Raw genomic sequence first — 22,860 nt, forward strand, 5'->3', positions numbered from 1 at the left:
TCGACTGCCATCCGGTCGCCGCCGCTGCTGCGCAGCCACCTTCACGGTGATTGTAGAACTCAAGGATCCGGTGCACAATTCCAAGCTCTTATCCAATCAAATTGTCTTACCTTTTGGTGTCCCTAGAGTTATTAAGTCGACCACAATTATAGATTAAACCCCCTCCCGAGGTGAGAAACCTGTAGATTAGGTGCTAGGATGGAAGTCCCCTTCTAATCCTAAAACCCCTAACTCCCAAAAGCTCGATTAGGTCAAAGACCTCACTCAAAACCTCAACTCTCCCGAGTTTTATTGCATTAAGGTGTGAATTATTCCTATTTCCAGATTAATTATTTCATCTCCCGATTAATCTAATTAATCCTACACAATCAAGTGGTGATCAAGCAATTGAAAGGAATAAACCCAAGAATAATCAAATAACTACAAGAGCAAGGTAAGGACAAAATTAATTGGATAAAAACTATGAAATTAGTGCATCATCACCAAGAATTCTACAAGAAGGGTATTTAGCTACTCATTCATGGAGAAAACTAAGGTTAACACAAAGAATCCGAACAAAAACATGAAAGATAGATACTAAGAACTCCTGTGGAACGAATCTATGGAATGAAGTCTTCAATCTTCCGATCCGGAGTCTTCAATCTTCAATTCTCTCTCTCAAAGTGTTCTTGGAGGTGTGTGTGAGTGTTGGAGGCGGTAAGGTAGAATGAATCTCGTCAAAAACCAACCCTAGCCATTTCTTCTCATTTTTCCACTTCAAAATTCGCGTTTTCAGCTTTCAGACGCGTCAGACTGCAGTACCCGGCCGGGTGGAATATTTGTGCTGGAAATTCACCCGGCCGGGTGTCATTTTCCGGCCCCTTTCTGGTCATAAAGTCCTACCCGGCCGGGTAGAATTTATAAAAGTGAAATTCACCCGGCGGGTGTAGCCTTTGAAGGCCCTGCTGCCTCCTTTGCACAATCGGCCGGATTTTTTCCTCTTTTTCATCTATTTATCCTAGAACACTCAACAAACACATGAAACTCCAAAAGATAGGATAATTGGCTGGAAATCGACAATTCAAGCATCAAAACTCAACATTAAGAACCTCAACGGACCAATTATACCGACTAAAACATGAGTTTATCATCGACCATTTTGTAGTTCAAGTATTTGGCTACTAAAATTCTTTTGCATTATCAGTACGATACTTCTTCTCTAGGTTTTCCCGCATTTGTTTAGATATGGTTACAACGGAGTATATATTGTACAAACTATCATCTAAAGCACTTATAATGAAATTTTTACAAAGATAATCTCCTTTTCGTCAAGCTTCATAATCGGTCATGTTCTCGATCCTTGTCTCTCGATCACTTGGCGCAGGCAGATCGTTTTTTGTGAGAAAATTCACGACGCCTAATGTTGTTAAATAAAACAACATCTTTTGGTGCAACCTCTTGAAGTCTTATCCTCCAAACTCTGGTGGCTTCTCGGCGGGTGGCATCATTCGTGGTGCTATAGATCCCGAGCTTGGTCCATGAAATGAATCCATCCTGTTGCTCTTGACGGAGCAAAACTTTGGTTGGGCATAGAGCCCGCAATGGTCGTCCTATTCCCGAAGTGTTAGGATCGTCGACTGCAACATTAGTTTGATATTGTCCGCTTTGGATCAACCCCGCACGGATTTGTTTTTGGGTGACTCCCAAAAGGCCTCAAACTAATTGGGGTTGGATAGGAATTATATAAACCTTCCAACTTCCCTTACTCATCCGATGTGAGATGGGTTTGTATCCAACAAACCTCCCCTCAAACAGAGGTCACATCTGGAACGCAGTCGACACGAACATGAGTCATTCCAGCCCTGGCCCCTGGGTCATCCAGGGCCCGACTCTAACCCAAGTCTTTCTGGGCCCGACCCTAACCGGGGCTCATCCAAGCACGACCTAAAGCCACACGTGCTCTGATACCACTTGTTAGGACCGTCGACTGCAACATTAGTTTGATATTGTCCGCTTTGGATCAAGCCCGCACGGATTTGTTTTGGGTGACTCCCAAAAGGCCTCAAACTAATTCGGATTGGATACGAATTATATACACCTTCCAACTTCCCTTACTCATCCGACGTGAGATGGGTTTGTATCCAACAAACCTCCCCTCAAACCGAGACCACATCGAGAACGCAGTCGACGCGAACATGGGTCATTCCAGTCCTGGTCCCTGGGTCATCCAGGGCCCGACTCTAACTCAAGTCTTTCTGGGCCCGACCCTAACCGGGGCTCATCCAAGCAAGACCCAAAGCCACCTGGTCTCTGACACCACTTGTTAGTATCGTCGACTGCAACATTAGTTTGATATTGTCCGCTTTGAGTCAAGCCCGCACGGATTTGTTTTTGGGTCACTCCCAAAAGGCCTCAAACTAATTGGGGTTGGACAGGAATTATATACACCTTCCAAGCAAAGGACATGGTGGAAGGAGTTACTGCAGCGATGGTGCCAGCATCGGTCTTGAATTCAGTCGACATCTCCAAGCAAAGGTTTTAGGTGATGAAAGTAATTCTCAAGGAAGGGGAAAGTAATTCTCAAGGAAGGGATTCTCCGTGAACAAACTGAAGTCGAAATAAGGAATTCAAATTCAGAAAATTAAACGAACGAGGTGAGCTTTTCGAACTAAAGTACTTTTTAGAGCTTTCGATTTATCGGTTTGAGCATCATTTTAAGTCACGAAATTCCTTCTAAGTGTGTTTGAAAGTATTATTTTATTCCATGAGTATGTGATATACTATGTGTTTTACAGTGAAAGAGATTGCCATGTGTTGCAATGTATAGCTTTTTAAGTGGTTGTGAATTGCTCGACTTTGTTGATATGATGTGTTATGATGCTCGACCTTGACCGAAAAATGATTTATGTTTCTAATGCGTTTGCTGGAACTTTGTTCATTGCATTTTATAAAGATTCTAACGAGATATCAATTGCATATGTTCCGACGACATTCGGATAATGAAATTTGATCATTTTTATTTTAGCTTTTGTATCTGTTGATAAACATATTTTAAACAAATGCATCAAAAATTTCAATATAATGCATGTAAAATATCAATAAAACTGTCTTGATATTTTCGTGCCCTTGTGTTGAAATACGCATGTTATTGTGTTGATATTTGTAATACACTATGTTGATATCAAAAAACCATGAAAATTATGATATGATAAAAGAATGATGATTTTTACCTTTTTATTGTTATTTTATCTATTATTTATTGAAATTCGTGAAGTTTAATCCTATCTACTCATCTCAAAATCTAAGAAAATCTAAAGGCGTAATTTAGTCTTAGTTTTGAAATATGATGCTATAAGCTAATGACCTGATATTTATAATACAAAATATATTTCCGATCCAAACAACTAAATTTTTAAAAAATTTAGATCTAGTCCGTTTCAAAAATCTGAAAATTCTAGATAGAATTTAAAATTTAATCATATTTCCAAATTACGATTATTTTACTCGCCCCTAATTTAGTAATTTACTTATATTACTATCTACTATTATTTCATCAAATAATTCGAGGTCGAAAATGTGAAATACTACCAGTAATGTGTGGCGTAGTTTTATTCATGACGTACTTTATGCCAAAAGTGAAATACCATTATAAATTACTTCGAGCATTTTCTTTTAGTGCAGCAAATTTGCACTTGCTACTTTCGATATGTAATTAATAAAGCTTATGGCAGAAAATACATTAAACAAAATAAAATATTCCACCAATATTTTAAATTGGTATAAAAAAATTAAGTTTACATAAATTATAAAAATGTTTCATTTGTGCTTTAAGTTAATACATTCTGTTTAAATATTTTTAATGTACTAGTTAAGTTTGTTAAATATCCAACTTTTCAGAAAAATCATAAAAGAATTAGAGAATTAATGCAATTTATCACCTTGAAGAAGAAGATGAACACTGAAACAATTCTTTTCAGCCATTGATCCACTCGAATATAATCTTGCGCTCACTGTTTAGACAAATATGTTCATCTTAATTTGTAACTTGGCCGCTTTTGTGTAGGAAGCCAAGTATTAAATACTCCCTCCGTCCCATTAAAGATTACCCACTTTCCTTTTTGGTTTGTCCCAATCAAGATGACTCATTACTTAAAATGAAAACCACTTTATTTCTACTTTATCCCCTCTCTCTTACTTTACTCTCTCCATTTAACACACAAAATAAAGTTGCATAAAATCCTGTGCCGCCCAAGAAAGGGGTCATCTTCCTTGGGACGGAGGGTGTACATTGCATTTGCTAAAATTTTGTTCATTGCTTTTCTTTTCAAGGAATATATACTTTAGGTTGCATTCTTAAGCCTCTGTCTAAAAAGTAAATAATATGAGTTTTAATACACAATTGGTAAAGTAAATATGATGAAAATAGTATTAGTAGACTGTGGGGTTTACATTTGTGTTGGATTAGTATTGGTTTAAAACATTCTATTTTTAAAATTAATCTAATTTTGGTGGACGGTCCAAAATGGTAAAACTTATTTATTTTTTTGGACGTAGGTAGTATATGGAATAAGTTATGAGCTTAGTATTACTATTTTCTACAGTGGGATTTTAATGTGGAAGAAGTTGATATGATTATTTTCAAAATTTTAATAAACACACTCATCATTTCTCCTTTGTAAGATCATAGCGTTGAACAGTTTAATATTTGCTAATTTAATGGTAAACAGTGATATTCTTTTTTCATATATATATCTCATCTATTAGGTTACTAAAATTAACGGTGTTAAAATGAAATGTTTTGACTTAAAATACTAATGAAATTTTTTATATGATTTATGTAAATTAAAATATTTTGGATTAGTTTGAAATAATGGTAAAACATTTTGTATGAATGATATAATTACCAGTTACCACACACTATACAAATTAATTGCCTGTGAAACACCACTATAAAATGTAGTTATAAGGGTTATTGTTGTGAAATATCAAAGAACAAATATATATGTGAAAAGAGGGTGAAAAAATACATTTTGAATAATAAAGTATAGTAACAAACTCATATGCCCTCTAATGACAAATATGTGAAAATAGGGTGAAAACAGGGTGAAAACATGGTACTAATGTAGTGCACTTGAAATAGGATTACTCCTATATCCAAGTGCTACCCACAATATTAAAAATTCATTGGGAACTAAAGTCTCAAAAACACAACCTACCTAAGTCTAATGAACTGTTAGAAATTCTTAAAATTAATTAATCAGTTAATAAGAAGGTAGTTTGGACAGCCATCCTTCATTATCAATGTAAGAAATGCTTGTTAGATATTGCAACTCCCCTTGGCCTAATGTTTTCTCCCACTTCACTCGGCTCGACTTGTCCGAACCTAATCCACGGCATTGTTCCTCAACGAAGGTTAACTTATATCTGCATCACATACAACAATAATGGAATTGAAAAAATGTCACATATTTCATACAAAATGCACGAACATGAAATCAATAGTGAGCAAAAATTCAACCAAGGAGAAAGAAGGCACACCAGCAACACCGTTAGCAAAACAAAGAAATGATATAGCAAAACAGAGCACACCTTAACTCAACAAAGCCACGACATACAGCAAGTACAAAAGCAACAAAGCCGAAACCAAAAAACAATATGTATATATAATTGTGTATTTGAAGAGTTAGCATGTTCAACATCGTTATTTTGAATATCTAGGAATTTTGAATGATAGGAAATTGAGGAAAAGTACTTACACATCATTATTCCAAGAATCCCATCCTTGAGGAAGGATGATATCTGAGAGATACGAGTAGTAGAATATGACTCTGGAATAAGGCCTCCAAGCTCTCCCAAGATACACCTTGGCATTTCCAATCACATTGCAATATTTGAAAACAAAACCAGTATTATCATTTGGATTTTCTCTTCCTTGAGCAGTGATGTAACCTACAAAGTTGTCATCTAGCTGTGAATCAGGATCCACTGATATGGTGCAGTCCTACAGCAATGGGAAACATATCATTAACTAGTCCTACTAGTGTATAATGTTTGGATATAATTTTCTAACAAATTTGACAATAGAAAAAAAAAAGAAATTGGAAGGGGCATTCTTTATGCTAATTTGTTAGACATGTTAAGATAACACACGATAGTTAAAGAGAGATGAACTTTAAGATGAGAATCAAGATAAAAATTATGAGATGTTAAGCCATCCTTTTCGGCTAATGAATTAACTAGACAAGTGAATTAATTTATTACCGGCTTTGGTAGGCTGCAATGGGCCTAAGAGCCAAACATGGGCCATATAGATAAACCATCTTATCTACCAAACACTTCAATAAACCCAGATAACTCATACTCCCTCTGTCCCGTTAGAAATGAAATGTTTCCTTTTTAGTTTGTCCCATTAAAAATGAAACATTTCATAAAATGAAAACATCTTTATCTCTACTTTTTCATCTCTCTTATTTTACTCTATCTTCATTAACTCACAAAACAATACTACATAAAAACCCGTGCCGATTCCCAAATGTTGCATATTTAATGGGACAGAGGGAGTACATTTTGAGTTATCTAAGCTACCAAACAAGCACACTATTGGTATATATGATCTCTAACAATTTGGTCTTTAGTAGGTTCAATCTAGTAAAGAATGAAGATAATTTTTAACAAATTCGACAATTTAGAAAAGTAAAATCATCATGCATGTATATACTTCATTAAAGAAAAAAAACTCAATCAAGCAAAAAATTAAATAAAAATTTAGAATTTGGTTTGGTACCTCATATAAAGATCGTCCATTCCCAAATATAAAATCAACACCTCCGGTGATGTTGCATCTCTTGAAATAATGCCGGCCATCGTAATCGTACAATGTATCTTGAAACCCTGAAAAACTACAATCATAAAAAGCCGATTTGTCGCCGGCGATCCTCGCCGCCAACGCTATCTTCGCCGGATTCCCGCCCTTTCTCAATGGACAATCGTAGGAGTTCTGTTGAATAGAATAGTCATTCACTAGTAACAAATTTGAAATAAATTAAATTCCTATTCTTACCACAAAATTGATACCCGTTACAAGAATATTATCAGCCAAGGAATCAAAAGTTGCAGAATCGAATATAGAGTCGATTGCACCCCAAACAATTGAAGTTTTTCCATATTCTCCTTTTAGATGAATAAATGGCTTGTCTGAAGGGATTGTCACCTTCTCACTGCACACATAACACACACTTACACACAATGAATTTTATTGGAGAATAGAGAAATGCTTGGTAAACCTTGCTTGATATTCTACGTGTTTTTAGTAATACAGTGATTTTAATTAGTTCTAATTTCTTGATATATATACATATGCATTGGCGAACACACGTGGTGATAACGAGGGGCTTAAGCCCTTATCAAGCTCATTTTTTTACTAGCATTACATTGTTAAATTTCCAGTATTTTATGTGAATTGTCGTGCAAAAATGTATCATCAAAAGAATATATATGAAAATTATTTTCAAAACTTTAAAATCAAAATTCAGAATATATATGTAGGCCCTACCAGAAACAAATTTCTGCGTCCATTGCATATTGCATATGGAGATACGATTGTAACTATTGGTGGACAAAATTACAATTTTATTTTCGTCCTACCGAAAATGATAACTTTTCTTTTTAGTCTGTCTCAATCAAGATGATTCATTCCTAAAAATAGATGCCCATTTATCTATACTTTTCTCTCTCTTTTACCTTACTCTTTCCACTTAATACTAAAATTGCATATAATCCCATGACACACAAGGAAGGGGTCATCTTTCTTGGGACGGAGAGAGTACTAATTCGATGGACGGAATTATATTTTCGAATATCAAAGCCTAGCTCTATCCCTAGCACCAATATAACACATTAACCTAAACAAGAAACCATGGAATAAAAGATGAAAAATCATTAAAAGGAGAAGAACACAAATACAATTAATAATTAAAAACGCAAATTGAGAAAAGAAAGTACTTGTAAATCCCAGCCTTGATATCGATGACGATCCAATTATTATTGTTTGATGGCACAGAATCAATGGCTGCTTGAACAGTAGAGAAGCTCCATGGCACATACACTATTTTGGCAGCTTCTAATTCACTTGTAAAACCTAAAGAAAATGCCAAAACAATAAATACCAATATATTTTGCAGAGGAGTCGCCATTTTACTTTAAATATTGGCGAGAAAAATTTGAAGGTTATTGCCAAGTATAAATGAGAATATTGATCCTATTATATATCCGTTTCTTTTCCCTTTTGGTAATGAATCCATTTCTTATTTCAGCTACCCTTACATTTCGTAATTTAATTATGGCTTATATTTTGTTAAAAAGGAAAAGATAATGAAACTTCGTTATTCTACGTGCAAATGCAGCAAATCTTCAATATTAGGTTGGTTTATTTACTTTGGACCTTAAAAATTTAACATTGTTTAAGCAAATTATTATGGTATAAAAAATTAACATCAATAAATTTGAAGATTTTTTACCTAGATTGGCGTAGTTTGGTCAATTTTAGCGTTAGGACCGATATGTTAAAAAATTACATATAAAATATAATTAAAATGTATATTTTTCCAGGTAAATTATATTTCCTGATTTACTTGATGATATTTTTTGAGGGAACTTGATTATATTATTACCGTCAAGAATAGGTAAATTCCAATTCCTAATACTAAACTAGGGGTAGCAAATCATGCAGATTGGGTCGTTATCGGGTCAACCTACTATCGACCCAACCCAATAAGGCATAACCCGAACTGTTAAGAAAACTCTAAACTCGAACACTAACCCAACCTGCTACCTTCAAACCCGAACACGACCCGCATCTGACACGAACCCGTTAATGACACCATATAATTTGGGTTGACAGGACACGATAACGACCCGAATCTGATATTACACCATTACGACTTGATATTACACGATTAAATCTAATATTACACTATTAAACCTTATTTTTCAACATAATTTACACAATTAAAATCTATTTTGTACGATTAAAATCTGATTTGTAAGAAACTAACAAATTAAAGTAAAATATATTTTTATAAATAATAATATTATTTCTTAATGGGTAAGTCGACCCAACCCTCATCCAACCCGAACCAAACCCGGAATTATCACGTTCTTAACGGGTCAACCCAATAAGGCTTTACCCAACCCAATAATTTCGTGTGGATTCGTGTTGGATTATCGTATCATGTCAAAAATTGCAGCCCTATATTAAACCTTACTAAAACAACTATACCATATATCTTACTGAAAATTCAATATGAAAAAAAATCAACCGAAATTTTCGGTAGATTAAAGGCTTAATACACGTCATTATTAAAGGAAAATGAATTTTAGACATAATATATATGACGTAATACCCGTTTGGTAGTTATGTTAGGAGTAATACTTTCCTAGGTCTAGTTGCTGTTCGGTATATAAATTAAAATATGTATTTAGCATGTGTTAGTTTTCGGGCCAGCCCCATTTTTTATGTTTGATGTTTAAATTAACCCACCAAGTGGGTGGGTTAATTAATCTATATTAAAATTTCTATTAGGTTCCGTTTAGGAAACGGAATTGGAATTGAATTGGAATTGAATTGGAATTGAAATTCTATGGAATTGAATTGGAAAGAATTGAATTATATTCCAAATCCTTTGTTTGGTATAGTTATAGAATTGACACGGAATTGTATTATAATTCCAAATCCTTTGTTTGGTAACTCAAAACAAAGGAATTGGAATTGAACTAGAATTCAATTTAAAATTCAATTTTTTTAAAATAAACTTTTTAGAATAGTTACTTTTTAATAAATAACATATTTTTACTTTTTTTTCATATTCTAAAATTCAAAAGTTTTTATTATATAAGTAAAAAAATAACTAAGCAATGATAATTAATTTCTATTATCAACAATGAAAATCATGTCAATATTGCATCTCTAAGCAGTCTAAACAGAAATCACATGTAGAAATAACAGCAGCAGCACTAGCAAAGCAATTCAAGGAATGGAGTTTCTCCATCTTCTAGTAGTTGGCAGTTGGGATCCTTTGTCATTGCCGTCTGCCATCTTCGTAAGCTTTTGTTGAATTTTGTCCATCCGGATGTTCATGCCGACGTCTGCTTGGGCTTGGTCAGCTTGTTGAAGTCACGTTGCAATGTCTCCATGTCGTTCTGAAGCTCCAAATACTTGGTCTTGACAGTCTCCAGCTTGAACTTGAGAGTGTTGATGTCCTTCTTTGCCGTTGTCTATCCTTCTTGAAATGATTGAGGAGTTCCCTCCAAAAATGTCTTCCGGTTTGGCACCATGGGCTGGTACAGTGACTCCCCACCCTCTTTCATGGAAACCGGATTGCTTATCTTAAACTGCTCAGAGAAGAGGACCTGCACCACCACTCTCAGAGAGAGACCCTCACTCTGTGCAGTGTGCGCATACACTCATCAACGAACAACTTCTGGCACTCCATCACGCAGCACGGCCTCTTCCTCTCGTGCTCTATCAGCACAAACCAACTTCCATTATTCCATAACTTACTCCTCCTAACATGATTACTACCAAGAACCTCTTCAAGATGATCCACCAGTGGCACTAGTTCTTTGCTGCACGCCGCAAGCTATCATTCAGCGAAACTATAGAAACACATTTATAAGAAAACAACATTATCATTCATTGAAAACCAAATTATACAAGTACTACTATATACAACAAACAAATAGTACCATTGGGATGCTTAAAAATTAACCAGAAATGAGGATCAGATTAGAATACCATATAAGATCAGAATCGATAAACCCAATCTCTGAGAAAGATCCAACACAAATCACAGACAAAAAAAAAACAGTGTACTGACAACATCTAACTTCGAAATTGAAGTTCCGTAGACCGGATGAATTTACGAAAACTTTAAGATCACAAACGAACAAAAATTAACCAAAATGAAGTGCGGATGGACGATAGTAAGCACTAACCACAACAATGGCAGCAGAAAAAGGAAGGAAAAGCACTTAATAAACGCACAAATTCAAGATAGACAACCAATGCACGAAAAAAATCTAGGGAAACAAGGGTTGGCATTTAGCAACAATTAATCTTAATCGAAGCAAGAATCGGAGGATGAGCAAGTAAAATTAATTCGTAACAACAAAATTTCAAATAAACTCAAACAAAAAATTAAGAACTTCACCGTGGCTTTCCATCACATACGAAACAAAACTAATCAAATTGATGATAAGGAATTTGATTCTTCACCTGATTATCCATCAATCGATCACACAGATGAAGCGGCTAGGGCACGGCACGGCGCAATTGCAGAGAGAAAGAGCTAGGGCACGCGAAGAGCCGGAGAGAGGAAAAAGACGCGAGGAGAGAGAAACGAAAAAGTGCTGCATATTTCAGTTTTTATATGACCCGTTTCTATTTTGACCCATTAGGGTCCGCGTTTTTTTAATTCCAACCCGTTTTTACATGGAATTTATGGAATTGGAATTAGAATTCTTTTGTGATTTCATGGAATTAGAATTGTGGAATTGGAAGAATTCAATTCCAAATCCAAACATTTTTGTGGTGCCAAACATTGGATTTGGAATTGAAGGCTCCAATTCCAATTCCACACATCCAATTCCATGTTCCCAAACACACCCTTAAAAACAATTTCAAAATCAGAGAAAGATTTATGTTACTGATTAAAAAAAATCTCTACTGACATTAGTATTTTACTACAATTACATTTTAAGAGGTTGAAAACATAGCAGAGGTATCTCCAGTACCAAACTCCAACACCACACCATCCAATTCAACCAAGCTACATCCACCAATCTTCTTCACCTTTCTCTCCGCCATATCCTTCCTCACTCTCTCCACATCTTCCCATTTATTCAAAGATGCATATATATTCGAAACAAGAACACCAGTCCCGCTCTGCTCACTCAGCCCATCAACAACCAACGCCTTCTCCAAACTCGAACCACCATGAACCCTCCACGCGTTCACTAGCGCTCCTACCATGCACACGTCCCCCTCGCTCCACACATCCGCCACCACCTTCTCCGCCTCATCCACCATCCCCGCTCGTCCCAAAAGATCCACCAAACAGCCGTAATGCTTCTGCCTCGCCTCGATCCCGTACACATCTTTCATTCTCTTGAAAATCCTCAACCCTTCTTCCACCAAACCAGCTCTGCTGCACGCACACAGCACGCATACGAACGTCACTTCATTTGGACGATGTCCCTCGTCCTCCATTCTTCTGAACACCTCCAGAGCATCGTTGCTTTCCCCGTGATCAGCCAATCCAGAGATCAAAGAGGTATAAGCAAATACGTCTCGGTATGGAATCTTGTCGAAGACATCACGAGCCATGCCGATACATCCACATTTTGCGTACATATCGACTAGTGCTGTCCCCAACACTCCATCCAACTCCATGTCTCTCCTATCGATGTACGCGTGAATCCACACGCCCTGCGCCAGTGCACCGAGATACGAGCAGGCCGAGAGCGCTCCGACTATCGCAGAATAATTAGGCTGTGTTCCGGAAATCAGCATTGCACTGAAAGTTTGCAAGGACTCCACAAACATCCCCATTTGTGCATACCCATTTATCATGGAGCTCCAAGAAGCCGCATTTCTGTGAGGCATTTCATCGAACAGCTCCCGCGCGTGCCTGAGCTCACCCCTCTTTAGATAGCCATTGATGAGCGCAGTCCAAGTGATTACATCCCGATCAGGACTTTCATCAAACACCTTCCGCGCAAATTCAATGGACTCAGAGCTAGCGTAGCAATGCACCAACCCGTTTTGCACGTAATCGTGACGCTCCCAGCCCAATTTTATCACTAAGGTGTGGCACATCAACGCCGGAACAACGTCGGAAAACTGAGCGCAGGCACGGAAAATAAAGGAGAATGTGTAATTATCGGGTGAGAAGCCGTGATGGATCATGTGTTTGAAGAGGAGGAACGCGTTTCCTGGGGGGTGATTTTGGGATGAAGCGCTGATGGCAGTGTTCCACCCGGATGCGGAGAGATGAGGAGAGACGCGCAACAGGGCCACCGCATGAGAGAAATCGAGAATCGCGAAACGAGCAATGAGTTTTCTGAAGAAAGAGGAGCAGCGGATTGCGCCGGTGACGGTTAAATTGGAGTGGATTTGCTTGAGTTGAGGAATTGAGCATTGGTGATACAAGACTAAGAGGGCTCGCTGAATTGATTTCAAATCGTGGGAGAAATATTTGGACATCAGCACAACTAAACTGAATTTGAGAAACATATGCTCTCTTTAATATTCCCTCCGTAAGAAAAAATTGTGTTAAGTGAGTTAAGTAAAGAAAGAATAAAGTGAAAAATGAAAAAGGTAGAGAGATAAAGAGAGAAAAAAGGTAAGAGAGAGTAAAGTAGGTGTGGAAAAATATATTACTTTTACTATAAAGGGAAATGACTCTATTACTATAGAACGTACCAAAATGACAAAATGACTCTATTGCTATGGAATTGAGGGAGTAGTATATTAAAATTATTTAAAAGTTATATTTAATTTTTTTATTTCGTATTTAATATTAAAGCTATATAATTTTAAATAAGGGACAATTTGTGAGGGAGAATGAGCGCCAGTCAGGTCAACAATTTTTTTTTTTTTTTTTTATATAAAATTCTGTCTACTCTCCTTTAGCGCAATATAGATCTTAGATTCACAGTACGTTAATATTTACCTTTTCAACGAGAATTATGCTCCCTACGCCTTTTTTCTAAAAAAATTGAGATTACATTGTTGATCATTTATGTCAAATTTTCGACGTCCACTCCAAGAATTTTCTCAAATCTTCCTCGTCAAGAATTAGTTAGTCAAATTTGCACTAGCTCTGGTTTTGAAATTCACATATATAAACGAGTAAAGGCCACATGACTTGTTTTTCTTTATTGGATCAAGAAATTACAGACATTAGTTTTTTTTGTTTAAGTTACTAATACTGCTCTATCTCTTGATTTGATATCATGCAGTTATGGAAGAAGATGCTCATGTAATTACTTTAGCCTTTCATTTCTTCTTTATTAATTGTACAACTTTTTATATTTTTTTATGTAGATTATTCCCTCCGTTCCGGCTAAGATGACACATTCCTTAGCCGGCACGGGATTTTAGGAGTAATTGGTTAATGTGTTTAATTGGAGAGAGAAAAGGTGGGTGGAAGTATTAAAATAGAGAGAGAAAGAAAGGTGAATATTTTAATAGGGGTGAGAAAAAGTGGTTGAGTGTATTAATTGGAGAGAGAAAGTTTCCAAAAAAGGAAATGTGTCATCTTAGTTGGGACAAACTAAAAAGGAAAACGTGTCATCTTAAGCGGGACGGAGGGAGTATATTTTATAGAATGTTATTATCTCAATGCATTCTGAGAAACTAAGTTGCACAATTTATTTACCTACAAAGAATGATGAAGCGGATATCAACTCTTTTAGGGAAAATACGAACGATGATCTATATATCCCTCAAGTTGCAAATGATCGAAAGCCGGCAATTGTAATGAGATTTGCAACCGTAGATGATGCGTTTGCATTCTACAATCAGTATATACGGGATGCTGGTTTTAGCGCAAGATCATGTAGTAGCAAAAAGAACAAGAAAAACAATGAGCTTGTTTGGAAACAATTTGTATTCTTCAAAGTTGGTCAAACTGATAAGAATCGTTCAAAAAAAAGAGCAATGAGTGGCGTCATGATCAATTCAAGAGCTCGTGGTGAAGTTAGAACTGATTGTTTGGGAAAAATTTCAATTATCAAGCAACAAACTGGACCTTTGACATATAGTCATTTGAACTTTCTATGTTTCTTGCGTTTCAAATATAATTTGTTTGGCAATTGTTTAATACTCCTTCTGTCAATAGTAGATGTCACACTTTCCCTTTTTGTTTGTCCCATAAAAGATGTCACATTTTTATTTTTGGAAAAAGTTCTCTCTCACATTAATATAAAAATTATATTTTCTCTCTCTATTTAACACACAAAACAAAACCTCCTAAAATCTCGTGTCGTCCCACAAGTGTGACATCTTTTATGGGACGAAGGGAGTAGTAATTTTTTTGAGGTATTTTAATCAATCTTTGATATCTTATATTGTTGCTATGTTATTTGCTTGCATTTCTTTGGATAAACCGTGAAGAATGTGATAAAAAAAATTGATTAGCATGCTTTTACTTCATTAGTGTGATGGATAAAGGATACTGATTAGTGTTCTTTTACTTCGTATTGATATTTGAAAAACATTCATCATGGAAAACTTTCTTCTTCATTCTTTCAATACTATAATATCTCCTTAGTAACTCTTCCTGATTGCTTGAGAAATTAAAGAGAAACTCTCCATAAAATAGGCACTCTAGAGAGTTTGATGCTAAATTTTCATGGGTATCAGTTTGCTGGTAACTTTTCAAATATGTACAATCCTTGAATCCTAATGTAATGTCTGGGCATCCTTATTTTAAGTTTCTGCATTCTTTTTGTCCATCATTATGAATTGAGTTGAATTCTTAACTAAGCAGTAAACATAGTACAGTCATACATCACTGAAAAGAGCGTAAGAGCGAGACGTGTAGGGCAAAAATAAAATCGGACTTCTCAGATCCAGAGAATCCGATAGATCACAGGGCCTAGGAACTCAAGGAACCCTCGAAACCTTGGTCGTTGGTGCACACAATCTTACCCCTTGCTTTTTCAAAACCCTCAACCCGCTATGCTAAAAAGATTAGTACAAGGAAGTAGGGATCGAATCCCACAGAGATGGAGGCGTAAGTAAACATGTAAGGAGACCTGGACACTGTTTTTGGCTGCTGCCACGCATTTTTGGGGTTGAGATTTAACTACTCCCTCCGCTCCGCTTAAGATGACACGTTTTCCTTTTTAGTTTGTCCCAACTAAGATGACACATTTCCTTTTTTGGTAACTTTCTCTCTCCAATTACTACACTCAACCACTTTTTCTCACTCCTATTAAAATATTCATCTTTCTTTATCTCTCTACTTTAATACTTACTCTCATCTTCTCTCTCTCCAATTAAACACTTTAACTAATAACTCCTAAAATCCCGTGCCGACTAAGCAATGTGTCATCTTAGCCGGGACGGAGGGAGTACTAGACTGGGGAAACAAAATGCTCTATCCTAACAGCTAGATATAGGCAGGAATAACGGAACATGCATGACGAAAACAAGACGTACTCAAATTTACCAGAGTGGAAACAATACTAGACTTGGTAAACGACTTCCTAAAACTAACCTAGACAGAGGAAGGATAAATCGTGGGGACCATTTCCCAAAATTAGCAAAGTACGAACGAAAAGCTGCAGATCAACTAACTAAAGGCTTAAATAACAATGACTTCATCTTCTCAAAAACCTTGATCACGAAATGCAGAGGAAATACAGAGCAAAACACGAAATGAAAACAGAGCAAGCTAAATCAAACTGATTACTCCAATTAACTGCTGAAACTCAAGCAGATCTACTATCTCTAGACGAGGTGAAAGCGAAAACAGAAATTAAACATCAAACCATGCAAACATGAACAGATCTAAACTCTGGACGCTTCATCCACTCCGGATCCAAGGCATCCACAACATACCACAGCAAATTCCATCTCCGATCACCCAGATTCAACCAGATTTATGTTGGTACACACAGTAAAAACTATAAAAAAAGAACATCAAGTTTGAGTATACACATAAATTTCTCACACTTAGACCAAGAATTGGGCTAAGTGGGAGAAAGCGAAAATATAATGGAAAAACAGCATGCTCAACCTAAACAAAAACTTCTCACACTTAGACCAAGGATTGGGCTAAGTGGGAGAATGCACACAACAACAACTAAAACATTCTCAGCACAAATAAAACACAGTAATACAAAAGAAAGAAAATAAAATAAAATAAAAAACTGAATTGTAAAATTTACTTGGTCAACGGGGGTATCAATTCTGTGTCTGGCCCCCTTGGGAGCTAGACCTGGATGGTACGTTGGGGCGGTTCAACTTCAACTTCTTTTTAGCCGGCAACGCTGGCGCTTCTTCTTCAGCTATCATGGTTTGTTTGCACAGGGGTTTCTTCGCAGAGACTAACGCAAGGGACGGCGATGCAAGAGGGGCTACCAAGGGCTTAGACTGGGTCTGGGAAACCTTCTCCTCCAGCCATTCTGCCATCCTTTTCATTAATTTGACCGTGTCGGTCATCCTTTCGTTCCGAGCTGACGATCTCTCGGCCAGGACATCGATACTTACTCTGATAGCCTGCAACTCCCTTTTATCCCCGCCTAATTCTTCACACATCACGGCGACCTCCTTCCTTAGTTCCTCCACATCGGCACTCACCACCTCTTCCTCTGGTTTCCGCTTCACCTTATCCACAGCTGCTCCCACGTTGTAGAAGCACACCTCATTCCCTTCCATGTATAGGAGCCCCTTATTAAAGAAATATTCCAGACTGAACAGCTCTGGGGGCTCGCACATCGTCACACTGGGCTCTGCCTTCCCAATTTTCATCACAAAGTTCCGCTCAATATAGGTGCCCATGAGATGGCAGGTATACATATGGCGGGAAGGGTTGGCTGTCATTTGGTGGCAGGCTTAGGCCAACCAATAGCCAAGGTGGACTTTGATGCGCTTCGACATGCACCATGTGAAATACAGCTCGGTGGTGGTGAGGCTTGAACTGGTCGTGCCCATCAAGTTGTAACCAATGAATTCTTGCGCAAACCGGAGGAGGTGATCTGTAATATGGATTCCATTCAACACACTGGTCTTCAAGGTTCCGCTCCTGGCGTGTGTGACAGACTCCCATGCAGTCTGCGGTGCGAATTCGGCCGTGTTTGATACGCTCGGATTTTGCACTATTTTAAGGCCATTATTTGGTCCATTTTTTTATGTCAAAGTCACTCTACATGTCCATTATTTGCGTATTTTGTCTATTTTGGTATTTTGACGTGTTTTGTGAGAAATGTGCATAATTGAGCCAAAAAAGGGAGCCAAAACGCAAAGTCCGGAAATCTGGAGTCGAGACGGCGACCGCCGACCGCCGCAGAGGTGTGCGGCAACCGCCGGCGCCCGGCGGGCAGAGAGCAATGCAGCAGTCCGCCTCGAGAAAAATACGCTTGGAAGAGAAGTCTCGCTCGGCGACCGCCGGAAGTCATGCGGCAGTCCGCCACCGGAGAAACAGACTCTCTGGACTCCAACGCGGCGACCGCCGGCCAAGGTGGGCGGCCCGCTGGAGAAAGGCGGCGAATCCGAGATGCCCTAGATTTGCTCCAAGATTTGCCATATTATGAAGATCTTTTCCTTCTACAACAAGGACTGGCTTTCCCCTATAAATAAGACCTCAAGCTTCATGAAAAAGAGTGAGCTTCTACTTGTAAAATAATTCATAGAGATCAAAAGCTAGAGTATTTCACTTGTGCAAGGAGTTAGAGAAGGATTTCAAGAACATCAAGAACGACAAGGATTCAACCTACGGGTTTTATTTGCTTTAGTTTTATGTTCCAATTGTTTTCCCTTCAATCTATGTGTTTAGCTTATTTCATCATGTGTAACTAAACTCATAGGATTCTAGGGATGTGTTAGTAACGACTTTGGTTATACAACTCCAATTTTCTATTTAATATTCGTTTTGTTTTTACTTAGTTTCTTCCCTAAGTTAATCTTGATACTTCATGATTGAGTGACACAATCGTGTATGATTTAATATAACTTGCTTCATAACTGTGAGAGAGTTCTAGCGAGTTAGATCCACTTAGTAGACGCTACAGTTAGCTTCCCTTAAAACGGCACTGTTAATTGAGAGTGAGGACTTTTCAACAGTCATAGGAGCTATTTGGAGTTACGTGTTAGGATTGACAACCCTATTCTTGTAATCAACGTTTGCATCGCATGAGCATAAGCTAGGTGACTCGTCCTATCAAAGTAATAACTGTGCTAGGGTATTGTAGTTCACAATTTGTATAACCATAACTGTGAACGCACATCCCTGGGATTCCCTTATCTCTATCGATTGTCTCTGTGTTTTATTCGCATTTAGTTGTTAATTGCTTTCTATTATTTTATGTTTTCAAAGTTTTCCAAAACCTTATGTTCTTCCAGATAGTAATTGAGTCTTAGTAAAGGATAGACACTTTGTGTTTGCCTTCCCCGTGTTCGATATCCGGTACTGACCTTTAGCTATACTATATATACTCTGTATACTTGCAGGTATTTTTAGTGCTAATAAATAGTGCATCAGTGTTCCTTGGTGGGCCAAACATCCTGTCATCCCATATACCCTCTTCGTCCTCTGCAGTAGTAAACGATCCCAGGCGGAGAGACCATTCTCGGACACTCATCAAATGCTCGATATTGAATAGGCGGAAGGAAATCGAATCGGCTTCTTGGTCGGTGGTTGCCTTGAAGCGGAACGTGGAGAAGAATTCCCTTGTCGTGACCACATGTACCTCGTGCTCGCTGTGTTTAAGTAACCACTCGAAACCGATGTCCTTGATATGGCCGAGGAACTCTTCCTCTGACTCAATTTGCCTTAAAGACTCTGGATCATAACGCTTGCCAGATTTAGCCAACTTCCCAACCGCGCTCCTTTTCTTGTAAGTCTGTGCTCTCCTGGCGTCGTCAAACTTAGCCATGGATCCCAACAGTTTCTTGGTGACCCAGACTTCGATCCGCTTGTAATTGGGGACTTCTTCTTCCTCCGACTCCTCCTCTGATTCACTTTCTGCATTTGAATGACCGGGTCCAGGAGTTTTAGATGGTGCACGGGGCGGCGTCACTGCTTCCCTGACGGAAGAGATTCTCTGCGACTTCCTTACCCGAGGAGTGGCCACCTTCTTGCCCTTTCTCTTACGCTCCATTGCCATGCGGCGCTCCTCCGCAGTATCTACCTCCTCTTCTGACCCAGGCATTTCCCCTTCCTGTACACTCCCTGCCCCTGGGGCAAGGAATCCTGATCCCCTAGACTGGTTGCCATCATCTACCACGTCTAGTACGCTCCTTCGCGCCACTCTTCTTGACTCCCTTAGATTGATCGGCGAGTCTTCTCCCTCTGGCACATTGACCAGATACACAATCTCACGTGGCCCTTCTTCCATGGGCTCCTGTTCTTCAGCAATAACGGGGACCTCATCCCCCACAGACTTTTCAGGGATTTCTCCCTCAGCAAACATAGACGGGGTTTCCCCCTTAGATAGTTTCGGAGTCTCCTCCTCAGTGAGTTTTGGGGTTTCCCCCTCAGCAAACAATCTCGGGGTTGCCCCCACAACAGATTCAAACGGGGTCCCCCCCTCAATATACATACTTGGGGTCACCCCCTCGGCACTCCTTGGGGTTTCCCCCACAGTAGATTTTAAAATAGGGGTTTCCCCCTCAACAGACTTTTCCACAGAAATTTTACCTTCCCTCGCATCCTCATTCCCAAAATCGTCCACCGTCATTCCGTCAAGCTCCTCCGCAAAACCACTAACGCCCTCCTGCTCCACCTCAAGTCCACCAACGCCCTCGTGCTCTTCTATGTTGAGGCTCGGCCCAGTTTCTGCATGTGGTTGATCTTGGGTAGACTCTGCAATTAAGGCATGGGTTTCCTCCGAGTGTGGAATCGAGGGTTTGGCTGTTGTATCCTGAAGCTACTAGGTTTAGACCGTGTGCACAGTAAGTAATATCAAGCTTCCTAGGTCCAGCGAATCCACTAGATCACAGGGTCTAGGAACTCACGGATCGTTGGAAGATCTCGGTCGTCGGACACACAGAATACCTCTTCAAAACCCTCAACCACGTATACTAAAATTAGCACAGGGAAGTAGGGATCGATCCCACAAAGATGAATGCGCAATAAAAAGATTCAAGGACTTGGGAACTATTTTTGGTTGGCTGCTGCCACGCAATTTTTTTGGGTTGAGGAAATTAAACTAAACTTGGTAATTGAGCATGATACTCTAACATCTAGATCTAGGCAGAACATATATCATGCATATAAACTGGAACGAGCGGGACAATCACTAGATCTAAGAAACTATCCTCTAAATTACCTAGACCTGGGAAAACAACTGACGGTGGGGACCATTTTCTGAAAAGGTAAAATACGGATGAAAAGCTGGACAACAACTAACTAAAGTACTAACTAACAGCGACATCATCTTCTCCAACCATTAAGATTTTTATTCTGATCAAAATCTGTTATTAGCGACATTATTTTTCTTTGAAGATTTGGCATCATTATCTGTAGGAACGCTTATATGGTTATCTTATATATCGACAGAGATCTGCGGTTTACTATCTCAGTCTTAATATGGTCTTTTTGTGAGTTTCACCTCTGAAAGGAGTCATGCGATTCGAGCAAAAAAGTAAGATGAGTCCTCGTTATATTGGGCCGTATGATATTATGTGGACGATTGTAGAAAAACTGACCAAGTTAGCATATTTCTTACCTATACGTTGGATTTCTTTGTTATATCACTTAGCTGAAAAGTACGCGAAAGATGCAGCACGATTATATGGTATTCTATCCTTTATGGAGACATGATTATAATTTAGTAATGTTTTTCACCATCAGAAAGATGGTAAGTCAGAAACAGATGTTAGGAAGAAATGAATTTTGCGGACAAAATTGTTAAAGAGAGGAAGAATTGTAACATCCCTAACCCGAAACTCGCATCATTTTGTATCCTGATATAATTTTATTTATCATTGCATAATTATAATATTTATTTGAATAGTTATATATCGTACACACATATAAATTGTATGTGTAGGTGTACTTTAAATACTAAATTATTTATTTTAAGTGTGTGCATGTGTAATACCGTGAATGTGTGCATGGAATAGTATGATCTTAATTTCTTATATTTATCCTATTAGTTAATAAAATAATAGTATATCATTAGTAGTGCACGTGTGATAAGCATAGGGAAAGATAAGCCAAGTTATAATTATTATTATTTTTACACCGCTTTAGTCATATAGATTTTGTCGGCAGAAGAGAAACTTACCTTATATACATATACATGTGAGTGATATTTTTCATGCGAGTGATATTTTTCTTGTGGAGGTAGAAACAAAAGTTCTTAAAAAAAAGCGAACGAGAGATGTAACAAATGGGATGGAAATAGATTGAAGATCGAGGAGTAAATTAGTAGATTAGAATCAGGAGTTCAGTTTTTATCCAGGTGTGTATAAATCACACTTTTAATTTTACATGTTTTATGTGCTTCTTTGCTAGGTGTTAAATAAAGTGAATAATTTAATTATATGATGTGGCTCTGATATAATTATGTGTTATTTGATATTGATGGTGAAATATGATGTGGATATGTGATTGGTGCAATAGATATGTTTTGCATATGGTATTGGAATTAATTGAATCATTTGATTAAAGAGGATCTGTGATAGTCATGTCTTGGATCTGAAATCATAGTGGACATATTGGGACCTTCGGGTCAATCATAATGGGACCTTCGGGTCAAATCATATTGGGACCTACTGGTCAATTCACAGTGGGACCTACGGGTCAAATCATAGTGGCATATTGGAAATCCCGGGCAGATACCATGCTTGAACTATCACAGAATAATAAACTGAACAGAGTGACATATGCATATTTATATGGAAATATTTTAATATTTGTTGATAATTGTTATATATATTGGTTAAAGAATATAATTGATTGTTTGGGTTGTGGAATTAAAGGTAAGATTTATATACACTGAGTTGTGGCTCATATAAACCACTAATATTTTTCAGGAATAAGATATCAATGATGCGTGGGTTGATGTGAGTTACAGTTATTATAAGGGTCGGCGGCTGACGCGTTTTGTCAACCTTCTCCTCCTCATCATTGGATTTTGAAATTATAT

The 22,860-nt window shown here is 37.9% G+C and overlaps 2 protein-coding genes across 2 annotated transcripts; both read right to left on the reverse strand.

The window, feature by feature from the left end:
• Positions 1 to 5,240: 5,240 nt before the first annotated feature.
• LOC125195966 (probable pectinesterase 55) lies at positions 5,241 to 11,263 on the reverse strand. Its single transcript, XM_048094281.1, has 7 exons — positions 11,252 to 11,263; positions 10,439 to 10,616; positions 7,981 to 8,116; positions 7,040 to 7,196; positions 6,764 to 6,976; positions 5,736 to 5,980; positions 5,241 to 5,403 (listed from the first exon to the last, which is right to left on the reverse strand). Exons 1-7 carry the CDS (start codon positions 11,261 to 11,263, stop codon positions 5,241 to 5,243), a joined length of 1,104 nt encoding a protein of 367 aa, XP_047950238.1.
• LOC125195974 (pentatricopeptide repeat-containing protein At5g06540-like) lies at positions 9,886 to 13,240 on the reverse strand. The gene is made up of 2 exons (XM_048094292.1): positions 11,252 to 13,240; positions 9,886 to 10,632 (listed from the first exon to the last, which is right to left on the reverse strand). Exon 1 carries the CDS (start codon positions 13,238 to 13,240, stop codon positions 11,732 to 11,734), a length of 1,509 nt encoding a protein of 502 aa, XP_047950249.1. The 3' UTR covers positions 9,886 to 10,632; positions 11,252 to 11,731.
• Positions 13,241 to 22,860: the final 9,620 nt, after the last annotated feature.

Source organism: Salvia hispanica, chromosome 1 (genome assembly GCF_023119035.1).
Source record: "Salvia hispanica cultivar TCC Black 2014 chromosome 1, UniMelb_Shisp_WGS_1.0, whole genome shotgun sequence".
NCBI lineage: Eukaryota > Viridiplantae > Streptophyta > Magnoliopsida > Lamiales > Lamiaceae > Salvia > Salvia hispanica.